Here is an 18398-nt window from a genome sequence, read left to right on the forward strand (position 1 = left end):
AAAGTCAGCATTGAGAAGCCCTGGAGTTAATTCCTGGAAAGCACAGATTTCTATTCAGCAAATATAAAGTAGAAGCCAAAGGCATCATTTTTGATGAAAAAAAAAAAAAGGGCAAAAGAACCATTTAAAAGTCAAAAAAGTATCTGACTATTGTGGTTTCTTTTTCTTTTCCTGTACAAGCCACTTGTGAGATGTTGTTTAGAGAACTGTATTTAGTCCTGGGCATCTGGCCAGACAGCATTCACATTCTGGAGCTGGTGGAGTGAGGAAAAAGAATAGTTTTGGGGTTTTCTTTGAGAAAAGTCCCTCAGAAAAAAGTTGTTTCTGCCTCTAAGCGTGTATACACGAGGTCGGGGAGGCAACTTAACATCTGTCACCAGAGCCTACCTGCAGTGCTCTGCTGGTTGTAATGGAGCAACAGCAATTTTTGGCACAAGATTTGTCCTTTAGTTTTTAAATACCATACAAAACCATCCAGTGCTTTCAGACTTTTCAGAACTCAGAAAGACAACACCTGCTGATGTGCAAAGCAGGGCTTTTATTCTTCAAAGACAAGTCACAGGTAAGACATCTTCCAAGAACATTCGTTCCAGGCTGTCTAGAAAACCCTGTTCCAAGATCGGGAGGAAAAATGCACCTCCCTTTTCTCATCCCACCCTCTTGTTAACCACAGCCTCCATAGACCAGAACCCTCCCTGGTGCAGCATCATTACCTGTCTTCTCACACAACACCCAACACAAATGGGTTCACTAATTCACAATAGTATGTGACAATTACACACCACAAAATACTGTTATTCCTGCCAGGGGACTGGTAGGACTCCAGTAACTTCCTTTTGCTACTTTCACTCTACCATGGTGAGATTTTGATACTTCTCTCCCATATTCATGCTGATGGCAGAATCCTTACCAGCTCCAAAAGGAACAGTACAGCATTAATGCACAACAATTTCCAACCGAGCTAATTGTTTAGATCAGCATTTCCAAAAAAACCAGAATGAACCTACTGACAGAATGTGACTGCAGCTCTGAAGTTTCTTTTCCTGCATGTGTAGTTTTTCTCTGCTGATCTCAAGGCAGAAATATGGCTCTAGCCATCCTGCAGAATTTTCAATTTTACTTCAAAAAGCGAACAATGGGTTCTACATGTGCAGGCTCATAAAATCTACAAAAGGCAACCAGCTGCAAGGATAAAACCAAGACCTTGGGCCTGATCCAGAATCCACAACAGCATAAATTCAGAAGCAACTCCTCTGAAGTCAATAAAGCATAAAACTTACTGTCAACAGAGGAGAACTAGGCCCACCCTCCTTCAACTAAAGAATGATTCTCACAAAGAATGGACTTCACAAGCATGAGAGCACCTGGAAATGCTATGCTACACTATTATGCTTTTTGTTTTGCCTGAAAACTTTAGGCAGCAACCCTCAGCTGAAACAGGCAGCTATGAACACCTCCATGCTGAGACTCCTGCCTGGCCTCCTCAGCCACAGAGCAGCAACATGCACTTAAGACACACTTTTCCCAGCAGCACTGCACCCAAATGAGAAAAAGACCTGAGCTTCCCCACTGCCCAAACCTGTCTGTGTCTTGCCAATTACATAATCAGCTGAGCCAGGGGATACTTTTTGGGGCAGACTGTGCAGCATGAAGGCAGCCATGGACTGCTGTGATGTCCGGCAGGTCCGTCACCATCTTTCATTTCTGTGGTAGTCTTGTGGAGCAAAGGGGCAGAGAAAGCACTGTATGTGTTTGTCTTGGTCTACCTACAAAAAGGCCCTCAAAGCCAAATTAACACAGGCTGGGTTATAGCACAGCATGTTTCCCCTGCCAGGTGAGGATCCACACAGGACCCAGACCAAAAACAGGATGAGACCACTTACACACTTCAGACTCTACAGCCAGGAATGCGAAGCAGCAGCAGCTGCCCTTCCACAAACAAACCATGTCATGGCTCACAGCAGCTGAGACAAAGAAAATTCCATACCCCTGCCAGCTCTTTCTCCTCGTCCTGCTCTAGCTGCAAATGCTCAGGACTCCTGAACATGTATGGTAAGGTGAACCAGAGCTCCTCAGGACTGGGTAACTGAAGGTGGTAGAATATCAGGTACCATTAATGTCCTACTCTGGATCACAAGCACCATAAACACTAAGAAGCAGACACAACCTCCTTTCTGCCAATAATGTGCTCCATAACAAGACATGGAATAACTATGTTGCATTAAGTGTCTTGATGTAGCATTTAATGTGTCAGGAATAATTTATTTTCACTGTTCTGAACTAAGATGTATATTGGAAAATTAGAGCCTCGTATCCATCCAATTCATACTACAACACCTCTGTGTCTAGCTACACAAAGATTCAATTGAACACGGGGCACCAAATATTCAGTTACACTTAAAACCCCTCTCCTAATAGGCATTACCAATTGAATGATAAGTGACCCATACAAAACAAATGGTAACTGGCTCACTTGACTCTGCTTCACATTCTCTCCACAGCAACTCTTCACTGAGGAATTTTAGAGTGTTTTTTGAGACACATCTTGATAAATCTCCAATTGCAGATTAGAGGTATGTAAAACCTCTTCTTACTCTCTTACTCTTAAACCTCTTATTCTTGAGATCTGTATGGCATGGCAAGTATTTATTACAGCCACAGGCAAGTCCTGTACAACCAGAGAGCCTGCAATACATTTGACCACAGAACCCGTTTTCTGTGTGTTGCTCCACAGATGTTTGAAGTCACCCTGTCTGGAAAGTAAGACCACAATTTTGCTCTTGATCCCCTTTCTCCTCCTGATGCAGAGCCTCTTAGTGATCCTACAGGGCCAAAAAACTGGCTGTGGTTTAGTGAGATGTTAAGAAAAGAACTGAGTTCGTATCTACTTGAGACACTACTCCATCAATCCCCTGCTGCTGACAGGAGATGAATTACCTCACTTATCACTACGATGTGACAGCCACATTATTCTCACATATAACAGCAGCTCTTTAACTGCCATAGTAACAGCACTGGTTTTTTTCTTTATTTAAAGCAGTAGGTCTCTCCTGAAAAAATTCTGTCATCCTACTGTTCATTCAGTCTCTCAGTAACTACTGCTTAAACTTGAAAACTTTGAAAACAACTCAAAAATGTCCCTGCTAGTTAAGTAAAGAGCTAGTTTTCTTCTACATCAAGAGCAACACAAGCCACCCCTCCTGGTCCTGTCAGCCACACACCAGAACCCCTGTCCAGCTGCCTACTCACCAAATGCCTCAGCAAGGATGGGAGGAGGGGACACTGGAGCAGTTTCACACACCACGACCACTTTCCTAGGAGTGGAGTGAGAGAGACTGAGCTGGCTGGGAGTGCGACAGGGTTACAGTGATCTACCACAGTCGCCTGTAAAAGCCCCCGATACACCTTATCCAGCTGTGCCAGCCAACAGACCTCTGGCCAACATAGCTTCATCCCACTTCCTCTTGCTGATCTAATTAAATATTCAAGTCCCAAATAAGCAACTGGCATTTTTGGAGCTAAACAGAGCTAAAACTAATGAACCTTAATATAGATCTGGCCTGAGGAAAGTCAAGAGCTTGGTTCCATGGCTATACTGGAATACTTTTTCCACCACAAAACATTCATCAGCTCAGCTGGGCTGGCAAAAGCGCATGAAGACGTTCCTTACCTAACACGGCTTAAGAGTTACACTTTGGGAAATCAGCAAATAAAACAAATGAGAGGTGAGTACCCTGGGAAGATGAGAAGACTATCTCACAGAGGAAAATACACCGTCTGCTTTTCTACATCTACCAAATCACACCTGCCTGATCTAAAAGAAATTTTTACCGTAATACTTATAAGGGAAATATTTCAGGAGAGGACGCAGCAAGACACACACTTTGAGGCCCCAGGAGCCCCTGCTCCAGCCAGCAAGGGGAGCGGATGCCCAGCCGGAGGGCTCCTCGTGGGGCAGGGGCTGGACTGCTGCCCACGGCGGGCGCTGCGCGGCGGTGCCGGGCCAGGGCCGCGCTGCGGGCTCGCAACACACCGCGCTCGCCCCACACCGCGCTCCCCTCGCCGCTCCGCGACACCGGGGGGGACAGGCAGGTGGCGCGACGCACACCTGCAGGGTCTCCAGCCCGCAGCCTGCGGGGAGCCGCCCGACCCGGCCGTCCTCGGCTGGGAAAGGGGCCGAGGGTGAGAGCACCGGCTGCGGCCTGAGCGGGGACGACGCTGCCCCGCGACACCGGCGGCCGCAGAGGCTCGGCTGGGCCCGGCCCGCCCGCTCCCGCCGAGCTTTCGCCGAGGCGCTTTCGATCGGAACCCGCTAGCCCCACGGACAGCCGCGACCCCCGCACCGCCCGGCGCCCCTCCCTCGCCTCACCTCACCTCGCCTCGCCTCCCGCGCGTCGGCGGCAGCGCCGGGCACCGCAGTCGGAGCCGCCCCGGCCGGCCGGGCCGGGCAGAGGCGCGGGGAGGGGCCGGCTGTGCGCCGCCGCGCCGCTGCCCCCGGGCCCGCCGCCTGCGCATGCGCCGCTCCCGCTCCGCAAGCCGCGCTCCGCCCCCGGCCGGGCCGGGCAGAGCTCCCGAGGGCAGCGGGCAGAGCCGCCGAGGGCAGCGGGCAGAGCCCCCGAGGGCAGCGGGCAGAGCCCCTGAGAGCGCCGGGGACGCCGCGGGTACGGAGCCGGGCGGGCTCCGCCTCAGCGCACCGGCACCTGCTCGTGGGGCCGAGTGCTCTCATCGACCTCTCCGAGTCACCAGGAGCCGTGCGATGGGCGCAGTTCTCCGGCTTGGCCCAACGAGACGGTTAAGATCACTCACAGCAGCGATGCCGTTAGGCTTTGCATCTTCCGCAGCTCATTCCAGCATGTGTCTCAGTGCAAGTTGTTTAAATAACAAAACAATGAGAGCAACTTTTCCCTTCCATTCTGGCCGCTGCCAGCAGTGCCCATTACGAACAGCAGTGACCACAGTGAGGAGGCAGCTGCCGTGTCAAGCCTGGTTACGAACACGTTCAAAGGCACACCACAGTGGCAGAATCTGCTTAAAGGGGGTATAAGCAATTCCAAAATCGAGACCATTACAGTGAAAGGTGGGTGCTTACCTAGCTTTGAGGAGGCAGGATGAAGGAATGCTGTCTCATGCCCAAGGTGATAATTACATTAATCCACAGCTTCCATTAAACTTCCCATTTATCTTCAGGCCTTAGAGCCTTGGTTGGCCCTGCCCAGCTGCTCCAGTTGCTGACACGTCCATGCCATCTACAGCTGCCTTTTGACAGAGGTGTGAAACTCCCCTGGTGTGAACTGCAGCAATCCTGCTTGCCAGTTGTGCCAGCAGTGGCAAGTTCTACAAGCTGTCTCCAGGGCCTCTGGCAACGGCTCCACCTGCATGAACACCACACAGAACTGGCACATTAAAATGCATTTATCACAAGCTATAGCATGACTGAGTTTTCAGTCCACTGGGAGCTGCTGGTGTTTATTCAGGGGCCTAGAAGCTGGAACTGAAGTCCAGTTTTGCAGTGCCTGGTTTGGCAGAGCCTTCAGAGCCCTTGGCTACCCTTACAGAGAGCGGGGGAGACACCATTGCTCCCTGTGCCTCCCTAACCACTGAGAGCAATGAGGTGAACTGCCAGCCACAGAGGAAAACAAGAGCAGAAAAGGCAATAAACAAGAGGCAGGTTAGGACAGAGCCAGGCCTGCCAAACTGGAGCAGAACTGAGCTCTAACGACTGGAAAAAATTCACTGGAAAAGTCTTTTCCATGTTTTGAAGAATCTGAGATACGGCATCAAGTTTCATGGCTTGTGTTTCTTATTTATCCCTGACTGAGACCCCTCCCCTCAATCCAGCTGTGACATGGGCTTGGCATGGTTTTCTACACATATTATAAGCCTCCAGAACAGCAGTTTTTTCAAGCCCTGAACGGCTGAGCTGTATTTCTCATCATATGGGTGTGGGTCAGAGACCAATGTGTAGGCAGAAGGCTTTAAGGTGGGATACCCCACAGCACCTCACTAGTCTGGACAAGACTGGCATACAGCCTTCCCTAAGCTGCTGCCCCTCTGTGTTACATACCATGGAGAGCTGAGGGAAGCTTTCCCATGGAATTTGGGTTTGACTGGGCCAGGGCAGTATGTACTTTAGCTATAAAAATCACATCCTGAGTACAAAGGAAAAGCGTGTTACGGGGATGGATCTCCAGTGTCCTGAGTGGATACCATGGGGATAGAACACAGACTTGCTTATCCATTGTCACACCATGGCAGCTGCAGCAAGGAGCAGAAACAGTTAATTCCTTCAGCTGGCTTCTCTCATGGTAGCCAAGATTCCTATGTCAAGACACTTTCCTGTTGCAGTGGCTCCTGCCCTACACACCTGTCACACTGCTGTGAGTTCTGTGGGAGTGAGAAGAGAAACTGCAGCACTTTTTTACAGGAAAGACAGAGGAGTCACTTGGATCTCTCTCCTGTGAGCTGAACACGTTGCTGCTGCATCACAGGAACAACTGTGCCATCTCCCAGCCACGGAGGTGAATCCCCAGAACCTGATCATGTCCACTGATAACTTCAGGGTGACATTTTCTCACCTCAAAACATGATGTGTGTTTCATTTAATAGCATGTGACAGCAATTACTTCAGTACATTCATAATCTTACCCTTGGCAGCATTATGTGTGTTATATGTGTATTGGCTTCAAGCTAGATTTCTTCTTCTGATTTGCACTCCGCTGTTCCTTATAGCAAGGGAGGAGGGAGATGGTAATCAAACTGCATGAAGGAGGTACAACAAAAACTGCTTAAGAGCAAAACAGACTGATATGTTTTGTGTAGTTTTTCTAATTACTATTTCATACAGTGATCAGAGGAAACAAAATTACACACATGCAAAAAAAAAAAACCACCAAAAAAACCCACTAGCCAACAAGTGAACAAAACCCTACAGTACTGAGCCAACTAGTTTTTTCTGCAAGACTAGTTTTTTGTAGCAAGGCTAATATTAGGGGATCCTGAGTTGTTCTGTGCTCTGTTCTGTTGTCCTGCAATGTACAGTGAGGCAGAATCTCTCCCTGTTCCACCTTTTCCCTTTCTCTCAGCCTTGTCCCTTGAAGGTAGATCTGGCCAATAGCTTTTCAACACTCGTCAGATCAATACAGATCTCCATGGTGGGGTTCTGATGAGAGAGCTGATAACAGCTATACTTCCGGACCAGCCAGGAAATGAGTGAGTGGAAAAGCTGCATAACTGCATTTCCAGCTTAGCAACTCTTACTTTTTACCTTCCCTCTAATTTCAATAATTTTTTGACAACAGTATTCAAGCAAAATATGTACCCCTACAGGGGCACGTGGACACTTGGACATCTCAGCTCCCAAAGAAGGTGTGCACCAGAAGCCTAAGTTTCTCAGAAAGCCCCTGCAGAGTCAGAGCAACACAGAAACACCACATATGTCCTGCCCTTTCTGAGCACTGTGAAAGGAAGAGGTGAGGGCCATGGCATCTGATCCACCTCCTCCCCAGCAGCCTCGCTAGATCAGGAGCAAGAAGGGAGGCATAATAAGGAGCCTCCAGCTGCCAATGAAAGCCCATTCCAGCAGTGTATCTGCCAAAAGCTATTCCCTTCTGTACAGACCAAGACAAAGTAACAAGGCAGTAGTGATGACATCTCTGTCAAGGGAGGTGATGACTGCCAGACACTAGCTGTGAGTAATACTTAGGAACTTGGGAATGATCAGAGCCATATTCAGATCTCACCACTGAACATGTATTTTTTTTTTTTAGGTGGCACTGTGTGCGTAGGAGACAAGTGGTGGTAGGACCTTGTGTTTGGGTATGGACTTCTTCAGTCCACCTGAGCTCAGCATCACTGATGCTCTCACCCACCACTGAAGCACAGCAACCTGAGTTATCAAAGTTTGGATTTAGAAATACTAACTACCAAGTAAACCAGCCTGTGCCTTGATTATGGTGGATAGAATCCTGGCAAAAACCAGCATGCTCTCATCACCTTCAAAAAACCCAGGCTGCTATTACCAGTCCTCCTCTCACAACTGTCTTAACTTGCAGGAAAGTAATGATTGTGATTCATCCTTTTATCTTTACTCTGAGGAGGGAAAAAGACAGTGTTTGTAGCCTGGCTTTAAAATTGTTTTCTAAATAAAGTCATCTGTGCTCCAGATCTCCAGTTACAATGAGAAGTGACATACACCATATCAATTTATGGGACAACAGATCATTAGGGAGAACTGTGATGAACCAATTATTTATCACTTAAGCATCATGTTTCAGCAGTGCACTGTTTAACTGCACCCTACAAAAGTTTAATTACTAATGTACTTTCTGCTTTTTAATTAATACTGTTAACATCTAACCCTTTCCCAGACTTGGGAGTGCCCACAGGCAATGCTGTTCCAAGAAGGCAGCAGGCATTTGCTTTATTACCTCTTGGCAGCCAAGCTAGATGACTACAAACCTGGAGGAGAATCAGGCCCCCTCTATGCTCAGATAGCAACGAGAATGCCATTATTCCACTGGAGGCAAAAGAATTCCTGCAGCTACACTAAAAGCTCTTGTGTTTATTTGTGAAAGTACTAACATTTCCCAGTATGCTTTCAAGTTGCAGTCAAGGATTTTGCCTTCAGTTTGGAGCTGCTTGTAAAAACAAGAAGTCATAGAAGATCAGTAACTTGAGCATGATCAGCTGCAAACGTGAACATGATCAGCTGCTTGCTGAGGCAAGCAGAAGCTGGCTGGTCTAGAACCTGATGCGCAGACTTGGGAGTTTGAAGAATGTCCTGAGATTGGTTTGAGAGCTAAAGCACTTGCTATTCTCTGCCGAGGAGCAAATTTGTGTGTATAGAACTAAACCCATTGCAGAGATAAATAGTATTTGTCTACAGTGCCCCTAAATATTGCTACCATTCCTTAGAAAAGCCAAGTGTTATGATTTCAAATGGCAGGAGGCAAGAGGTCAAGATGGCATGTAAAATGTAATACCCATGAGTTCTGGTTCACAAGTCATTGCTGCCACAGACCTGCACCAAACCCAGCAGATTTTTACCTTATATTTGGCCTGGATCTCATCTTCAGCCTGGAGAGAGCTGCATCAGCCAGGAGTGAGGACAGAGCTGTGACCGGGCCAGGTTCGTGGGGTGTGTTCAGCTAACACAGACCAGTACTCTACAGGCAGCTTGGTTTGAACAGGAGAGCCTCAATAACACAGTAAGTAGCTTTTGAGTGAGGATGACAAGATCTGGCCTGTTAGGTTTAAGACTTTAATCTACTGCCCAAGTGTACTGCAGCTCTAATCACAGCCATGGTGGATTCCGTGAGAATTAGATTAGAGAGACCATCAATAATCCCTGCTGTGCTGCACAGATGAAAGTTACCAAGAGGATTTAAGGAGGAAATAAAGTATAGCCAGAAATTCATTATGTTCTGGTTAAGACAGAACAATCCATTAATATCTGACACTATCTGAGCATAGTCCAGAAAACTGGAAGCAGATATTGAAAATGAGCAAATTTCAATAGGCCTAATGCAGATGTTATGAACCAGTTACTAATAATCAATCCAGGAAGCTCTGTCACTAAGGATGGATAGCATTCCTGTTGGTAACTGTAAGGCTCTATGCCCTAGATGGCATTGCACTGCAACATTAGAAAATACACTTCTAAAATCCAAGCTCTCCCTGCAGTCAGCACAAAAGAATTTTAGGCAGGACAAGTGTTGATTTAAGTTCACACACAAAGCAGAGTTCTCTTTTTTACTTGTCTAAGACATTTGCACTGCAGCTGATACATTAATTATGCCACTTTTCCTTTTCCCCAGTTATTCTTTAAAGGCTCACTTGTAAAATCTTCTTGTGTGCACATTCTGAAGTGGCTTCACTGCACCTGCTCTCCCCAGGCTGTGGTATTCAATTGTTTTTGTTTATTCTGTGCTACTCTTCTCTAGCGATTTGCTTGGCACTGCAAAGAGAGTGCTGTTTGTTCCTCACAGTCAGAGGCTGAAGCTCAGCCTCCTCCTCCTCTCTGAATGCTGCAGCCTGCTCAAGGCAGCTGGACGGGAAGTAGGCAGATGCTCAGCTGTGCCCAGAGCGCTGATCACCACTGCAGCAAGGAGGAAAACCACGCAAACCCAACATACCTGCAGCTGATCCCAAATCCTGTGGCTCCACACTGCTCTCCCAAGGCACGGCCATACGTTGTCTCTGCTTCAGCTTTCCAGGAAGCACGGTATGCTGGGAGTACCAGTGTGCATCCACCTCCCAGTGCCAGGGACTGGGAGCTGCACTAACAGGAGCTGTGCAGCCCAGCAGCAACCTGGAGGCCAGCCAGTTTTAGGCAGCAAAACAATTTTATTTTTGAACAAAAAGCTCTAACCATTAAGCACATTTTCCAGGGTGTGGTTAACGTGTCTAGGATATCCATGTCCTAGCCTGTCCATGCAAGGATGGAGAGAAGCCTCAGGTGGGAAGTCTCACCTGGAGCTGGGAGGTGTGGCTGAGAGCTGTATGGAAATGCCTCAGCCTTCCTGCAGCGCAAAACCCCATTGCTTTGGGATGCCAAGCAGCCCCACATCCTGCCAGCATGCACACTCCTCCTGCTGGAATAAACAGGTCAAAATCAAGTGGGCAGAGCCTGGAAGGAGATTTTTATCTGCAGTTTACAGAAAACAGATCTCTTATCTCTACAAGTATTATTTCAAAGCAAGCAACTTTTGGGGGGCCAAGACACAAGTCAGGCCTCTATAAAGCAAGCTAGAAGTGACCTCCAAACAGGAAAAACCCCAGCATTTTTGCTCTTGTTTTGCACATTTAAGGTAGTCATGTAGGAGAAGAGGGTTAGCTTTCTTTTAATTGGTTTGTACATTTGCTCTGATGCTTAATCCTTTTCTTTTGTTCTTAGAATTCACATCTTTGCTTAGGCAGGGTTTGTGATTGCCGAAGAATAACTGCAAAGGCAACACAGGAACAGCTTCTAAAAAAGCAAAGGTGAATCCATATTCATCCATATCTACTCCAGTGAAAGCAATGATGGCTTACCTTCATGCTCTGATTTTCCTAATTTTAATGAAAGTGGTTAGAAATTCAATTACTTGCCTGATCTCTGAAAACCAATTTCTAACTTTCCAGGCTGTAAGCTACATAAAAACTTTCTAAGGTGAAGCAACCACAAGGCAGAATAAAATTTTAAAAAAGCATATTTGGCATATCACCATGGCAGGGGGTAGGAAGTGAGAGTATCTTCGGAGTCCAGCAGCCAACTGGAACTGCACCAAATTGTGATGAGAAGCAAGATTATCTTTGAACCAGAAAACCAGTCGTGGGGAAATATCTACAGAGATGGAGCATCTGTATGGATTCCAACATATGCTTTGGGTTGCAAGCACACAGAGATGGAAAGCAAACAATCACACCAATGGAAAATATTTTCAAGACGACTGCTGGGCTGGCACTGATCAAAGACATTTTCTGCATTAACATCAAAAGCTGCACCTCATCCCTGCACTCGTGGACAGAGGCACAGGATCAGCATGTGTGCCTTTTCTGCACTGCAGGACCCTTCTGTACCTGGAATGAGCTGTGGATGTGTAAATAACCTGCCTAAGACACAGCACTGCTTCTTGCAGACGTGGCGAGTACTTCAGAAGAAACAGATCCTTTTGTCAGCGGCTGTTACAAAGACACAAGCGAAAGTGGTTAAGGTGAGGTAGCCAGGCCAAGTCAAGTGCCTTTTCATTCCAGGATCTCAAGCCCTTCCTTCGGGAAAAGTACAGTGAGAAGGGGGGTCAGCTGAAGTGTCCCACGGGATGAGGTAGGAGGAAGAAGTATCCTGTCACCAGGGCGGGCTGAGTTAGGGGAGAAGCTACAGCTCCCTAGCTGGTGCAGAGTAGAAAAGCAGCACAAGTATTTCCCTCTCTCAAAGCATGGGCTTCTGACCAGCCCTGCCCAAAAGTGCTCTGCAGCACTCTGAGAGGGAAGCTGCCCATAACAGAACAGCCTACCCCCTCATTATTATTCCAAGCATTACTGAAAACATTACTCCAGGAACTGCTTCAGAGGGAGGATTGGCTCTCATCACCATGGCTGTCAATGGCTGAGCAGTCACAGACAGATTCCTCCAGCTGCGACAGTGACAATCAACTCCCACTTCCCTATGCTAGAAGAGATTAACTAACATCAGAGCAATAATTTCAGATCTGTACTGTTGTAAAGAAGCAAAATTTGACTCTTTATATAATAAAAATAAATTACCCAGAGTGTTTGTTTCTGCACAGATTCCTACATGAATTGGACGACTTCTAAAAGAACTACTGTGGTGCATACACCTTTACAGCAAAGACACATTCAGTGGTACAGGTAATACAAATTATAAAAACTCTCTATTCTTCTTCCTTCACTCCCTAATCCAATGCTCAGGTCAAAAAAGGGGTATAAAGTACTCTCAAAATCAAGCCAAAAATAAGTAACTCATTGGGATTGGAACCCACAGGGGTGCTCTACTCCTATGTCCAAGCACACCCTGAAGTGTTAAGTTAGTACAAAGGGAGGATATTTTATTGATAAACATTATATTGTCTTAGTGTAGATGTCTGACACATTATTAAATCAATTGACAAAACATTTAAAGTAATTCATTCTAATAAAACTTTTTGATATTCCATAGACAATAGTGCTGTGAATTTTGCTTATAGTATAACATTAAAAACACAGAAATACAAGTTTTCTAATTTCATAGGTTTCTAATTTCATAGGTTACCAGCAAACAGAGAAAAATGCATGCTTTCATTTCTGTTAGATTTGTAACTTACACAGGCAAGTGGAACAGCTATGCATAGAAGACTACTCTACAATAAGTTGTAAAACATACAGAAAGGCTGTCCTTATAACACTTGTACAAGTATGAAAAAACCATTGTAACTCAGTTCAAAAGGTAACAAATGTTTTGTCTGTGGCTCCACCGTTTTAACACTTTTAAGCTGACAATTAAAAGGTATTTTGAGATTATTACTATATTACTAGAAACCACTGCTTGTTTTGCTTTCTGGCTGCTTGTAAATGAACATACATTATATGTGCATTTGCACTCAGTTCCACCTACATTTTCTTCTTTATGTTTAGAAACATCACAGAATTGTCCAGGGAGAAAAGGGCCCAGACAGTGTCGTTTGATCCCCAATCAAGCAAAAAGTGCTCCTATCAGTGACTTTTATTGCTGTGCTTCCTGCAGCTTGGACGCTGTGACTGTAACACAAAGCAGAGAACTCACCACACCCACGGTTCAGACTGGCACAGTCTCAGCAATCTGTTTTAGAACAAGCCACAAAAGGGATCACATTCAGCAGCCTAAGACTTCAGCAATAGTACAAACCCGAATCTTCCATTATAGCTCCGTGAAATTATCAGCTCTTGAATAGCTGACTGCTGGGCCCTGAAATGATTCAAACACCCTCCCAGACAGAGTGCTGGCCCTGGGGCTGTCCCCGTGTGCCTTGGTGATGCCAGGCTGACCGTGGGTGCTGAGCATGGCTGTCTCTGGCTTGGCACCACGTACACACAACAGTTTAGGCTTGGCTTGGAAAAAAACACTGGAAGGGGCTAAAACTTGTGCAGCACACTTGAGGATTAACAGGTCTGTCTGCTCACCTTTTTGTTCGATGGAATCCTGATTTCCCTGTGTCCCAATTCCCATTGCCAGGCTTGTGCTGGAGCGCTTGGCAGAAGTGACCCTTTTGCTGCTTGTCACACACCTGTGTCTGGGACCAGGAGAAGCACCAGTCCTGCCCTCCCACACTTCCCACTGGCTGAAGCTCTGATGGATGCACCAGCAAGAGGAACACCCAAACCATCGCCAGACCTTGCCAGGAGGTTTCATATTGCACAGGACTTTGACAGACAGCAAAAAATCAAACAAGACCCAAATCCCCTGAACCCATACAAGCAGCTTCCTAGTAGGGTTTCAGTCTTGAAAACAAGTATTTGATGCAGGGATGAAGGTAACATTCCATCAGTAATCCCTCACACATACTGCCTGCCTAGTGGGGATTCTCAGCTTTACAAGGGGAGACAGTGAAGTCCATCACACTGCTCCTCAAGGGAACACTAACTAAAATTTATCCCCAAATCTTCAATGCACTGCAAAGGTGACTGCACACCAGTTTACTCTCAGATGTACAGACTGCTACTGCCACACCTGTGCAGCAAGGGTAAGAGTCGGAGGCATTGGGTTAGGCATCTCTCTCCCTTCTCTCTGAGAAAGGGACAAAGCACTTCTCACCTTTCCTGGTGGAAGACCAAGGGTTGCAAAGATCAAGTAGTATCCAGGCAAATCTCCATGTAAATGCAACCCCTGTGAAGCTTGCCAGTATCTTAATTACAAGACAGCTTTTTGCAATGCCATACTATCTACTTGCACTTGCTCTCCACTGGTGCTGCATGATTGCAGAGTAATACTTTGTGCCCTTTGCTTCTGACACCTATTAAAAAAAAATCCTTCAGAACAAAGTTATTACACAAACATCTTGCTTTGGCTTCTTTCAAAAACCTGTTGTGGCTCAATCTCTGTGCTTGCTCACTTCACCTAAGCATTTTCACGAGGCAGTTCTGCCATACAGAAATGCATGTTATGCTCAGAGGTCCTGACTCAGCAGTGAGAAATGTGAGAGAAAAGCATTGTTTCTGAGAACCAAGGATGAACAACTTGCCTGAGCTCTATGCTTGACAGAATATGGGAACTCACTTCATGCAAAATTTGAACATTATACAAACCTTCATGAAAGACTGAGGCTGTACTTCGTGCACTCAGCCTTTATCTTCCGTTTTTTTCTTTCGTGATGTAAAATTCCACCATGTCTTTAAAAGCTGGCAACATAAAGACTTTTAGCACCCTCCCATATTGTCTGTAAAAGGACTCCATTGTTGTTCTTGTGTTTTCCCCCAGTAAGCCCTTACTGTATCCACACTGAGAGTGATGATGTGATATATTCTTCTACATCGGAGATATGCTGACCTCCCTGAAACCAAACCAGTGTGGTAGAAACAGGGGAGTATTGTGTTTGTGAGTGGTGGGACCATTTTTACTTCAGGATTTCAAGGTGGAAGGTCCTTGCCTCCTGTAAATGGGAACAAGCCCATCATAAAGCTAGGACAATAAATTTCAGCTTCCCCAAAGCGTTTAGTTAGCACATGACATCTGGTTTAGGGGGATCTTCTCATTTAACCTGAGCCAATCACTTTCTGTTAAAAAAAACTGGGGAAAACAAGCCTAAGAAAGATTATTCTTAATGAAAAGGGGGAAGTAAAGAACCCCTAAAAATAATAATACAAAAATCTACTTGTGGGTAGCTTATGAAATGGTAATTTTGTTCATTACAAATGGTACTTCATGACAGTGATATTACAAATATTAAGAGTGCAAGGAGTATTTACTATCTATATATTTCTACTCTTATAGATCAGCTGCAGAAGCATCTTTGGATGTCTCAGCATTTCTCAGCTTCTCTACTAACAGAAGTTACAAGAAGCATTTGAGATGGTCTCACCCCTTTTTGTGGCCACTGAAAAGGATGGAATGATGCTTCAAATAGCTCAGTCTGCTTGGCCCCTGATCCAGGGAAACCTGGCATTAGCTTTAGGAGGAAACTGAAATTAGGTTCCTACATCTTCTGTCAGCATGGGGAAATATTTTCTTGAACCAGGGGCCCAGCACTCTATGTTTGATAAATAAGTAAAAAAAAATTCATAAATACCGCAATGCAGAACTTTCTGACCTCCTCAATGCCTTGTGCATGCTCTCCCCCAGCCCCATCCCGAAGCTGCCTTTATATTCAGCAATAGAACTGGAATTTCAAATGAATAACAGTAATTAGAAGTACTACTGAATGTACACAGATAAGCTGTTTAAGCTTTTGATCTGATATATTACAGATAGGCAACTGCCATGCACAGCTCACAATACCTTGCTAAAACAAATAAAAATTTCTCTTGAGTTTATAAATAGGTATGTGTAAGACTATCTGAAATACTCATACACTTATAGCATCTCAGGGGTTGCCATGATAAGAATTTATTCCTATACAGAAACAGCTGGTTACCACAGGGCTTCAATTTAACAACAGTTAACACGTATACTTTACTAGGTAAAGTGTATTTATATGTATAAATATTGTATTTTGCTTGAATACAAATCTATGTTCATACATTAGAAAAAATAACACTAAAAACCTGCCAATGAATTATATGAATTTATGACTTGAGTCCTCCAGTAAAACATAGTATCATCTGGCTTCACAAAGTATAAAAGGCCCAGGTCAGATCTAGAATCCCTTAATTAAATCAATTATATTTATTGTATAATGCAGGTGGTCAGAGGCTGGTGTGCCAAGCAAGGATCTCCTTGCATTTTCTCCCATCAACTTACTGGATCAAAACCTGCACACTATTTCTGCTAGCCCAGTGCATTAATCCTGTGTTACAGAAAGCAGGACGTGGGTCAGTGTTCAAAGCAAGAGTGATGCAGCTTATGAGAAAGTGGAAGCAAAACTCTGAATCATGGCAACACAAGGAGCAAGATAAAATAAGGGAGCAAGCAGGCAGCTGCTGGGTGTACGGTGATGTCAGCTCTTGGAAAAGATTTCATGAAATGGCCCAACGTTTATGCAGGCTCTATCCAAAGTCCTCTTGTTACACAGCACCTGCAGCCCAACACCTGGCTCTCCACAGATCAAGTGAACAGAGCCCTTGTTCCCTCCCCTGCTCCAGCATTTATCAGCCAAAAGCAACAGTGACCACAGCTAAGGTAAGACCTGGACCTCCTGCTATGAAAAAGGAGCAAGTGTAATTCCAGGCTGGCAGCAGCAACAAGCAGCCAAGGGGCCCATGTGCCCTCAGCCCTCTCCTCTCATTACAAGACAAAATGTTCAGCAGTAGGCATTGCTCCTCTGGGAACCCAAGATCTTGCTTTGCCTGTCAGGCATGCCAGTGGAAAACCTCAGAGACAAATGCTCAACAGTGGAGCAGATCTGTAATCAACTACAAACATCCTAACAGGTTCAGGCATACAGTGGTGTGTTTTTCCCCAGCTGGCGATAAAAACTTTATGTTGAATTGCTGTTGCAAAATTGTCACATTGACTTTTAGCACCATTCAAATCCTACCTGGCAGACATAGATTACATTGACAAGATTTCTGTCAGGTTGTTCTGGTGTGGAGGATTTAAAACTTGTTCTGCCAGTCTATTAGCAAAACAGAAACCTATCTAAAATATACCATAGTAAAGTCATTTTAGCTACATAAATACATTTTAAAATCTGTTGCTTTAAACAAACTGTGCTTTTTTTGCGAAGCCTTCCTGAAATCAGATGCTTCTACCCAAATGTGGATAACTCGGCCTAGATGTCAGACTGTTTCAGGCCAGCAAATAATCGATTTCATAGCCAATTTATATCCCCAGGGCACAATGAAACAGACTGCCATTTCTTACCCTATTGCTTTGCCAGGAGTAACGTGAACTTCTCCAAAAGGCAGGGATTTGTCCACACCAGAGCTTGATTCTGCAGATGCAGCCAAACACATCCAAGCAGTTTGGGCAGAAGTAGATGCATTTTTGAGCTGTGCTTCAGGTTTGAGGCCACTATGTGCTAAAAGACTATTAATGTAAATTCCCTTAAAGGTGCTTGGTCTTATTAATAGTCATTTATCTATTCAGCTAAAAAAATTAAAAGGTCACTCATCCAAAAAAAAAATGCAGTGTCCCCACCCCTTCCAGGACTCACTGCTACAAACACATCCCTGACCCTACAACAGTCACTGGGGTTCTGCCCTTGATTTCACAAAGGTCAGATTTCACTCAAGTCCCTGAATACTGAAAACTCTCTTCCTGAAACTAAGCCTTGCATTCTGCTTGGTACATCCATTCAGCACACTCAGACTATGCAGCTCTTTAAATCTGAAGTGGCCGAGGGCTTTAAAATTCAAACTTGCACTGCTTTCCATAAAACCATGGCTTTAAACTGATTCAGTTAAAGTTGCACCAACCTAAAAGGGACATTCTAACCTAGATTTAAGTCTCTTTTAGACTAAGTTGCAGTGGCTGCTGATCAAGTAAAACTTCATAAGTACAAGGTGGAATTAAATCCAGGTAGGCATGGTCCACTGAGATTGATTTTTAAAGTATATTTTTAAACAAGTTTAAAGCTCCAGTGGTATAACTTTGAAATAGTAAACCTCACACTATTGCATCTCTGTGAACTTTAATTGAAAGGATTAGGGTTTCAAAAAAATCTTAATATAAGAAACATTTGTCAATCAGCAGGAAGCTATGGTTTTCTAAAAAGTTATTCAACAATATTCAATTTACAATTTATCTGACAAGTATCAATGTGGTTGTTTGGAAAAGACATATAAAAATC

General features: G+C 45.1%; 2 protein-coding genes across 5 annotated transcripts in view; both read right to left on the reverse strand.

The window, feature by feature from the left end:
• RIN2 (Ras and Rab interactor 2) overlaps positions 1-5198 on the reverse strand; it is a 65313-nt gene extending 60115 nt beyond the window's left edge. Inside the window, exons 1-2 of one of the 4 annotated variants that reach the window (XM_085054063.1) lie at positions 4375-4462; positions 3250-3314 (exon numbers count right to left, since the gene is read on the reverse strand). The gene's annotated coding sequence lies outside the window, so the exon portion shown is untranslated. Of the gene's footprint in view, positions 1-3249; positions 3315-4369; positions 4487-5089 lie in introns of those variants that run through there. The other 3 variants (XM_085054060.1, XM_085054058.1, XM_085054059.1) reach the window with 3 other exon arrangements.
• A 39-nt stretch (positions 5199-5237) lies between these two features.
• SLC24A3 (solute carrier family 24 member 3) overlaps positions 5238-18398 on the reverse strand; it is a 123249-nt gene continuing 110088 nt past the window's right edge. Inside the window, exon 16 of the mRNA XM_085054067.1 lies at positions 5238-5372. Coding sequence (XP_084910193.1) covers positions 5247-5372 — 126 coding nt within the window. The 3' untranslated portion in view covers positions 5238-5246. The remainder of the gene's footprint in view (positions 5373-18398) is intronic.

Source organism: Lichenostomus cassidix, chromosome 3, assembly GCF_008360975.1.
Source record: "Lichenostomus cassidix isolate B80296 chromosome 3, HeHo_3.0, whole genome shotgun sequence".
Classification (NCBI taxonomy): domain Eukaryota; kingdom Metazoa; phylum Chordata; class Aves; order Passeriformes; family Meliphagidae; genus Lichenostomus; species Lichenostomus cassidix.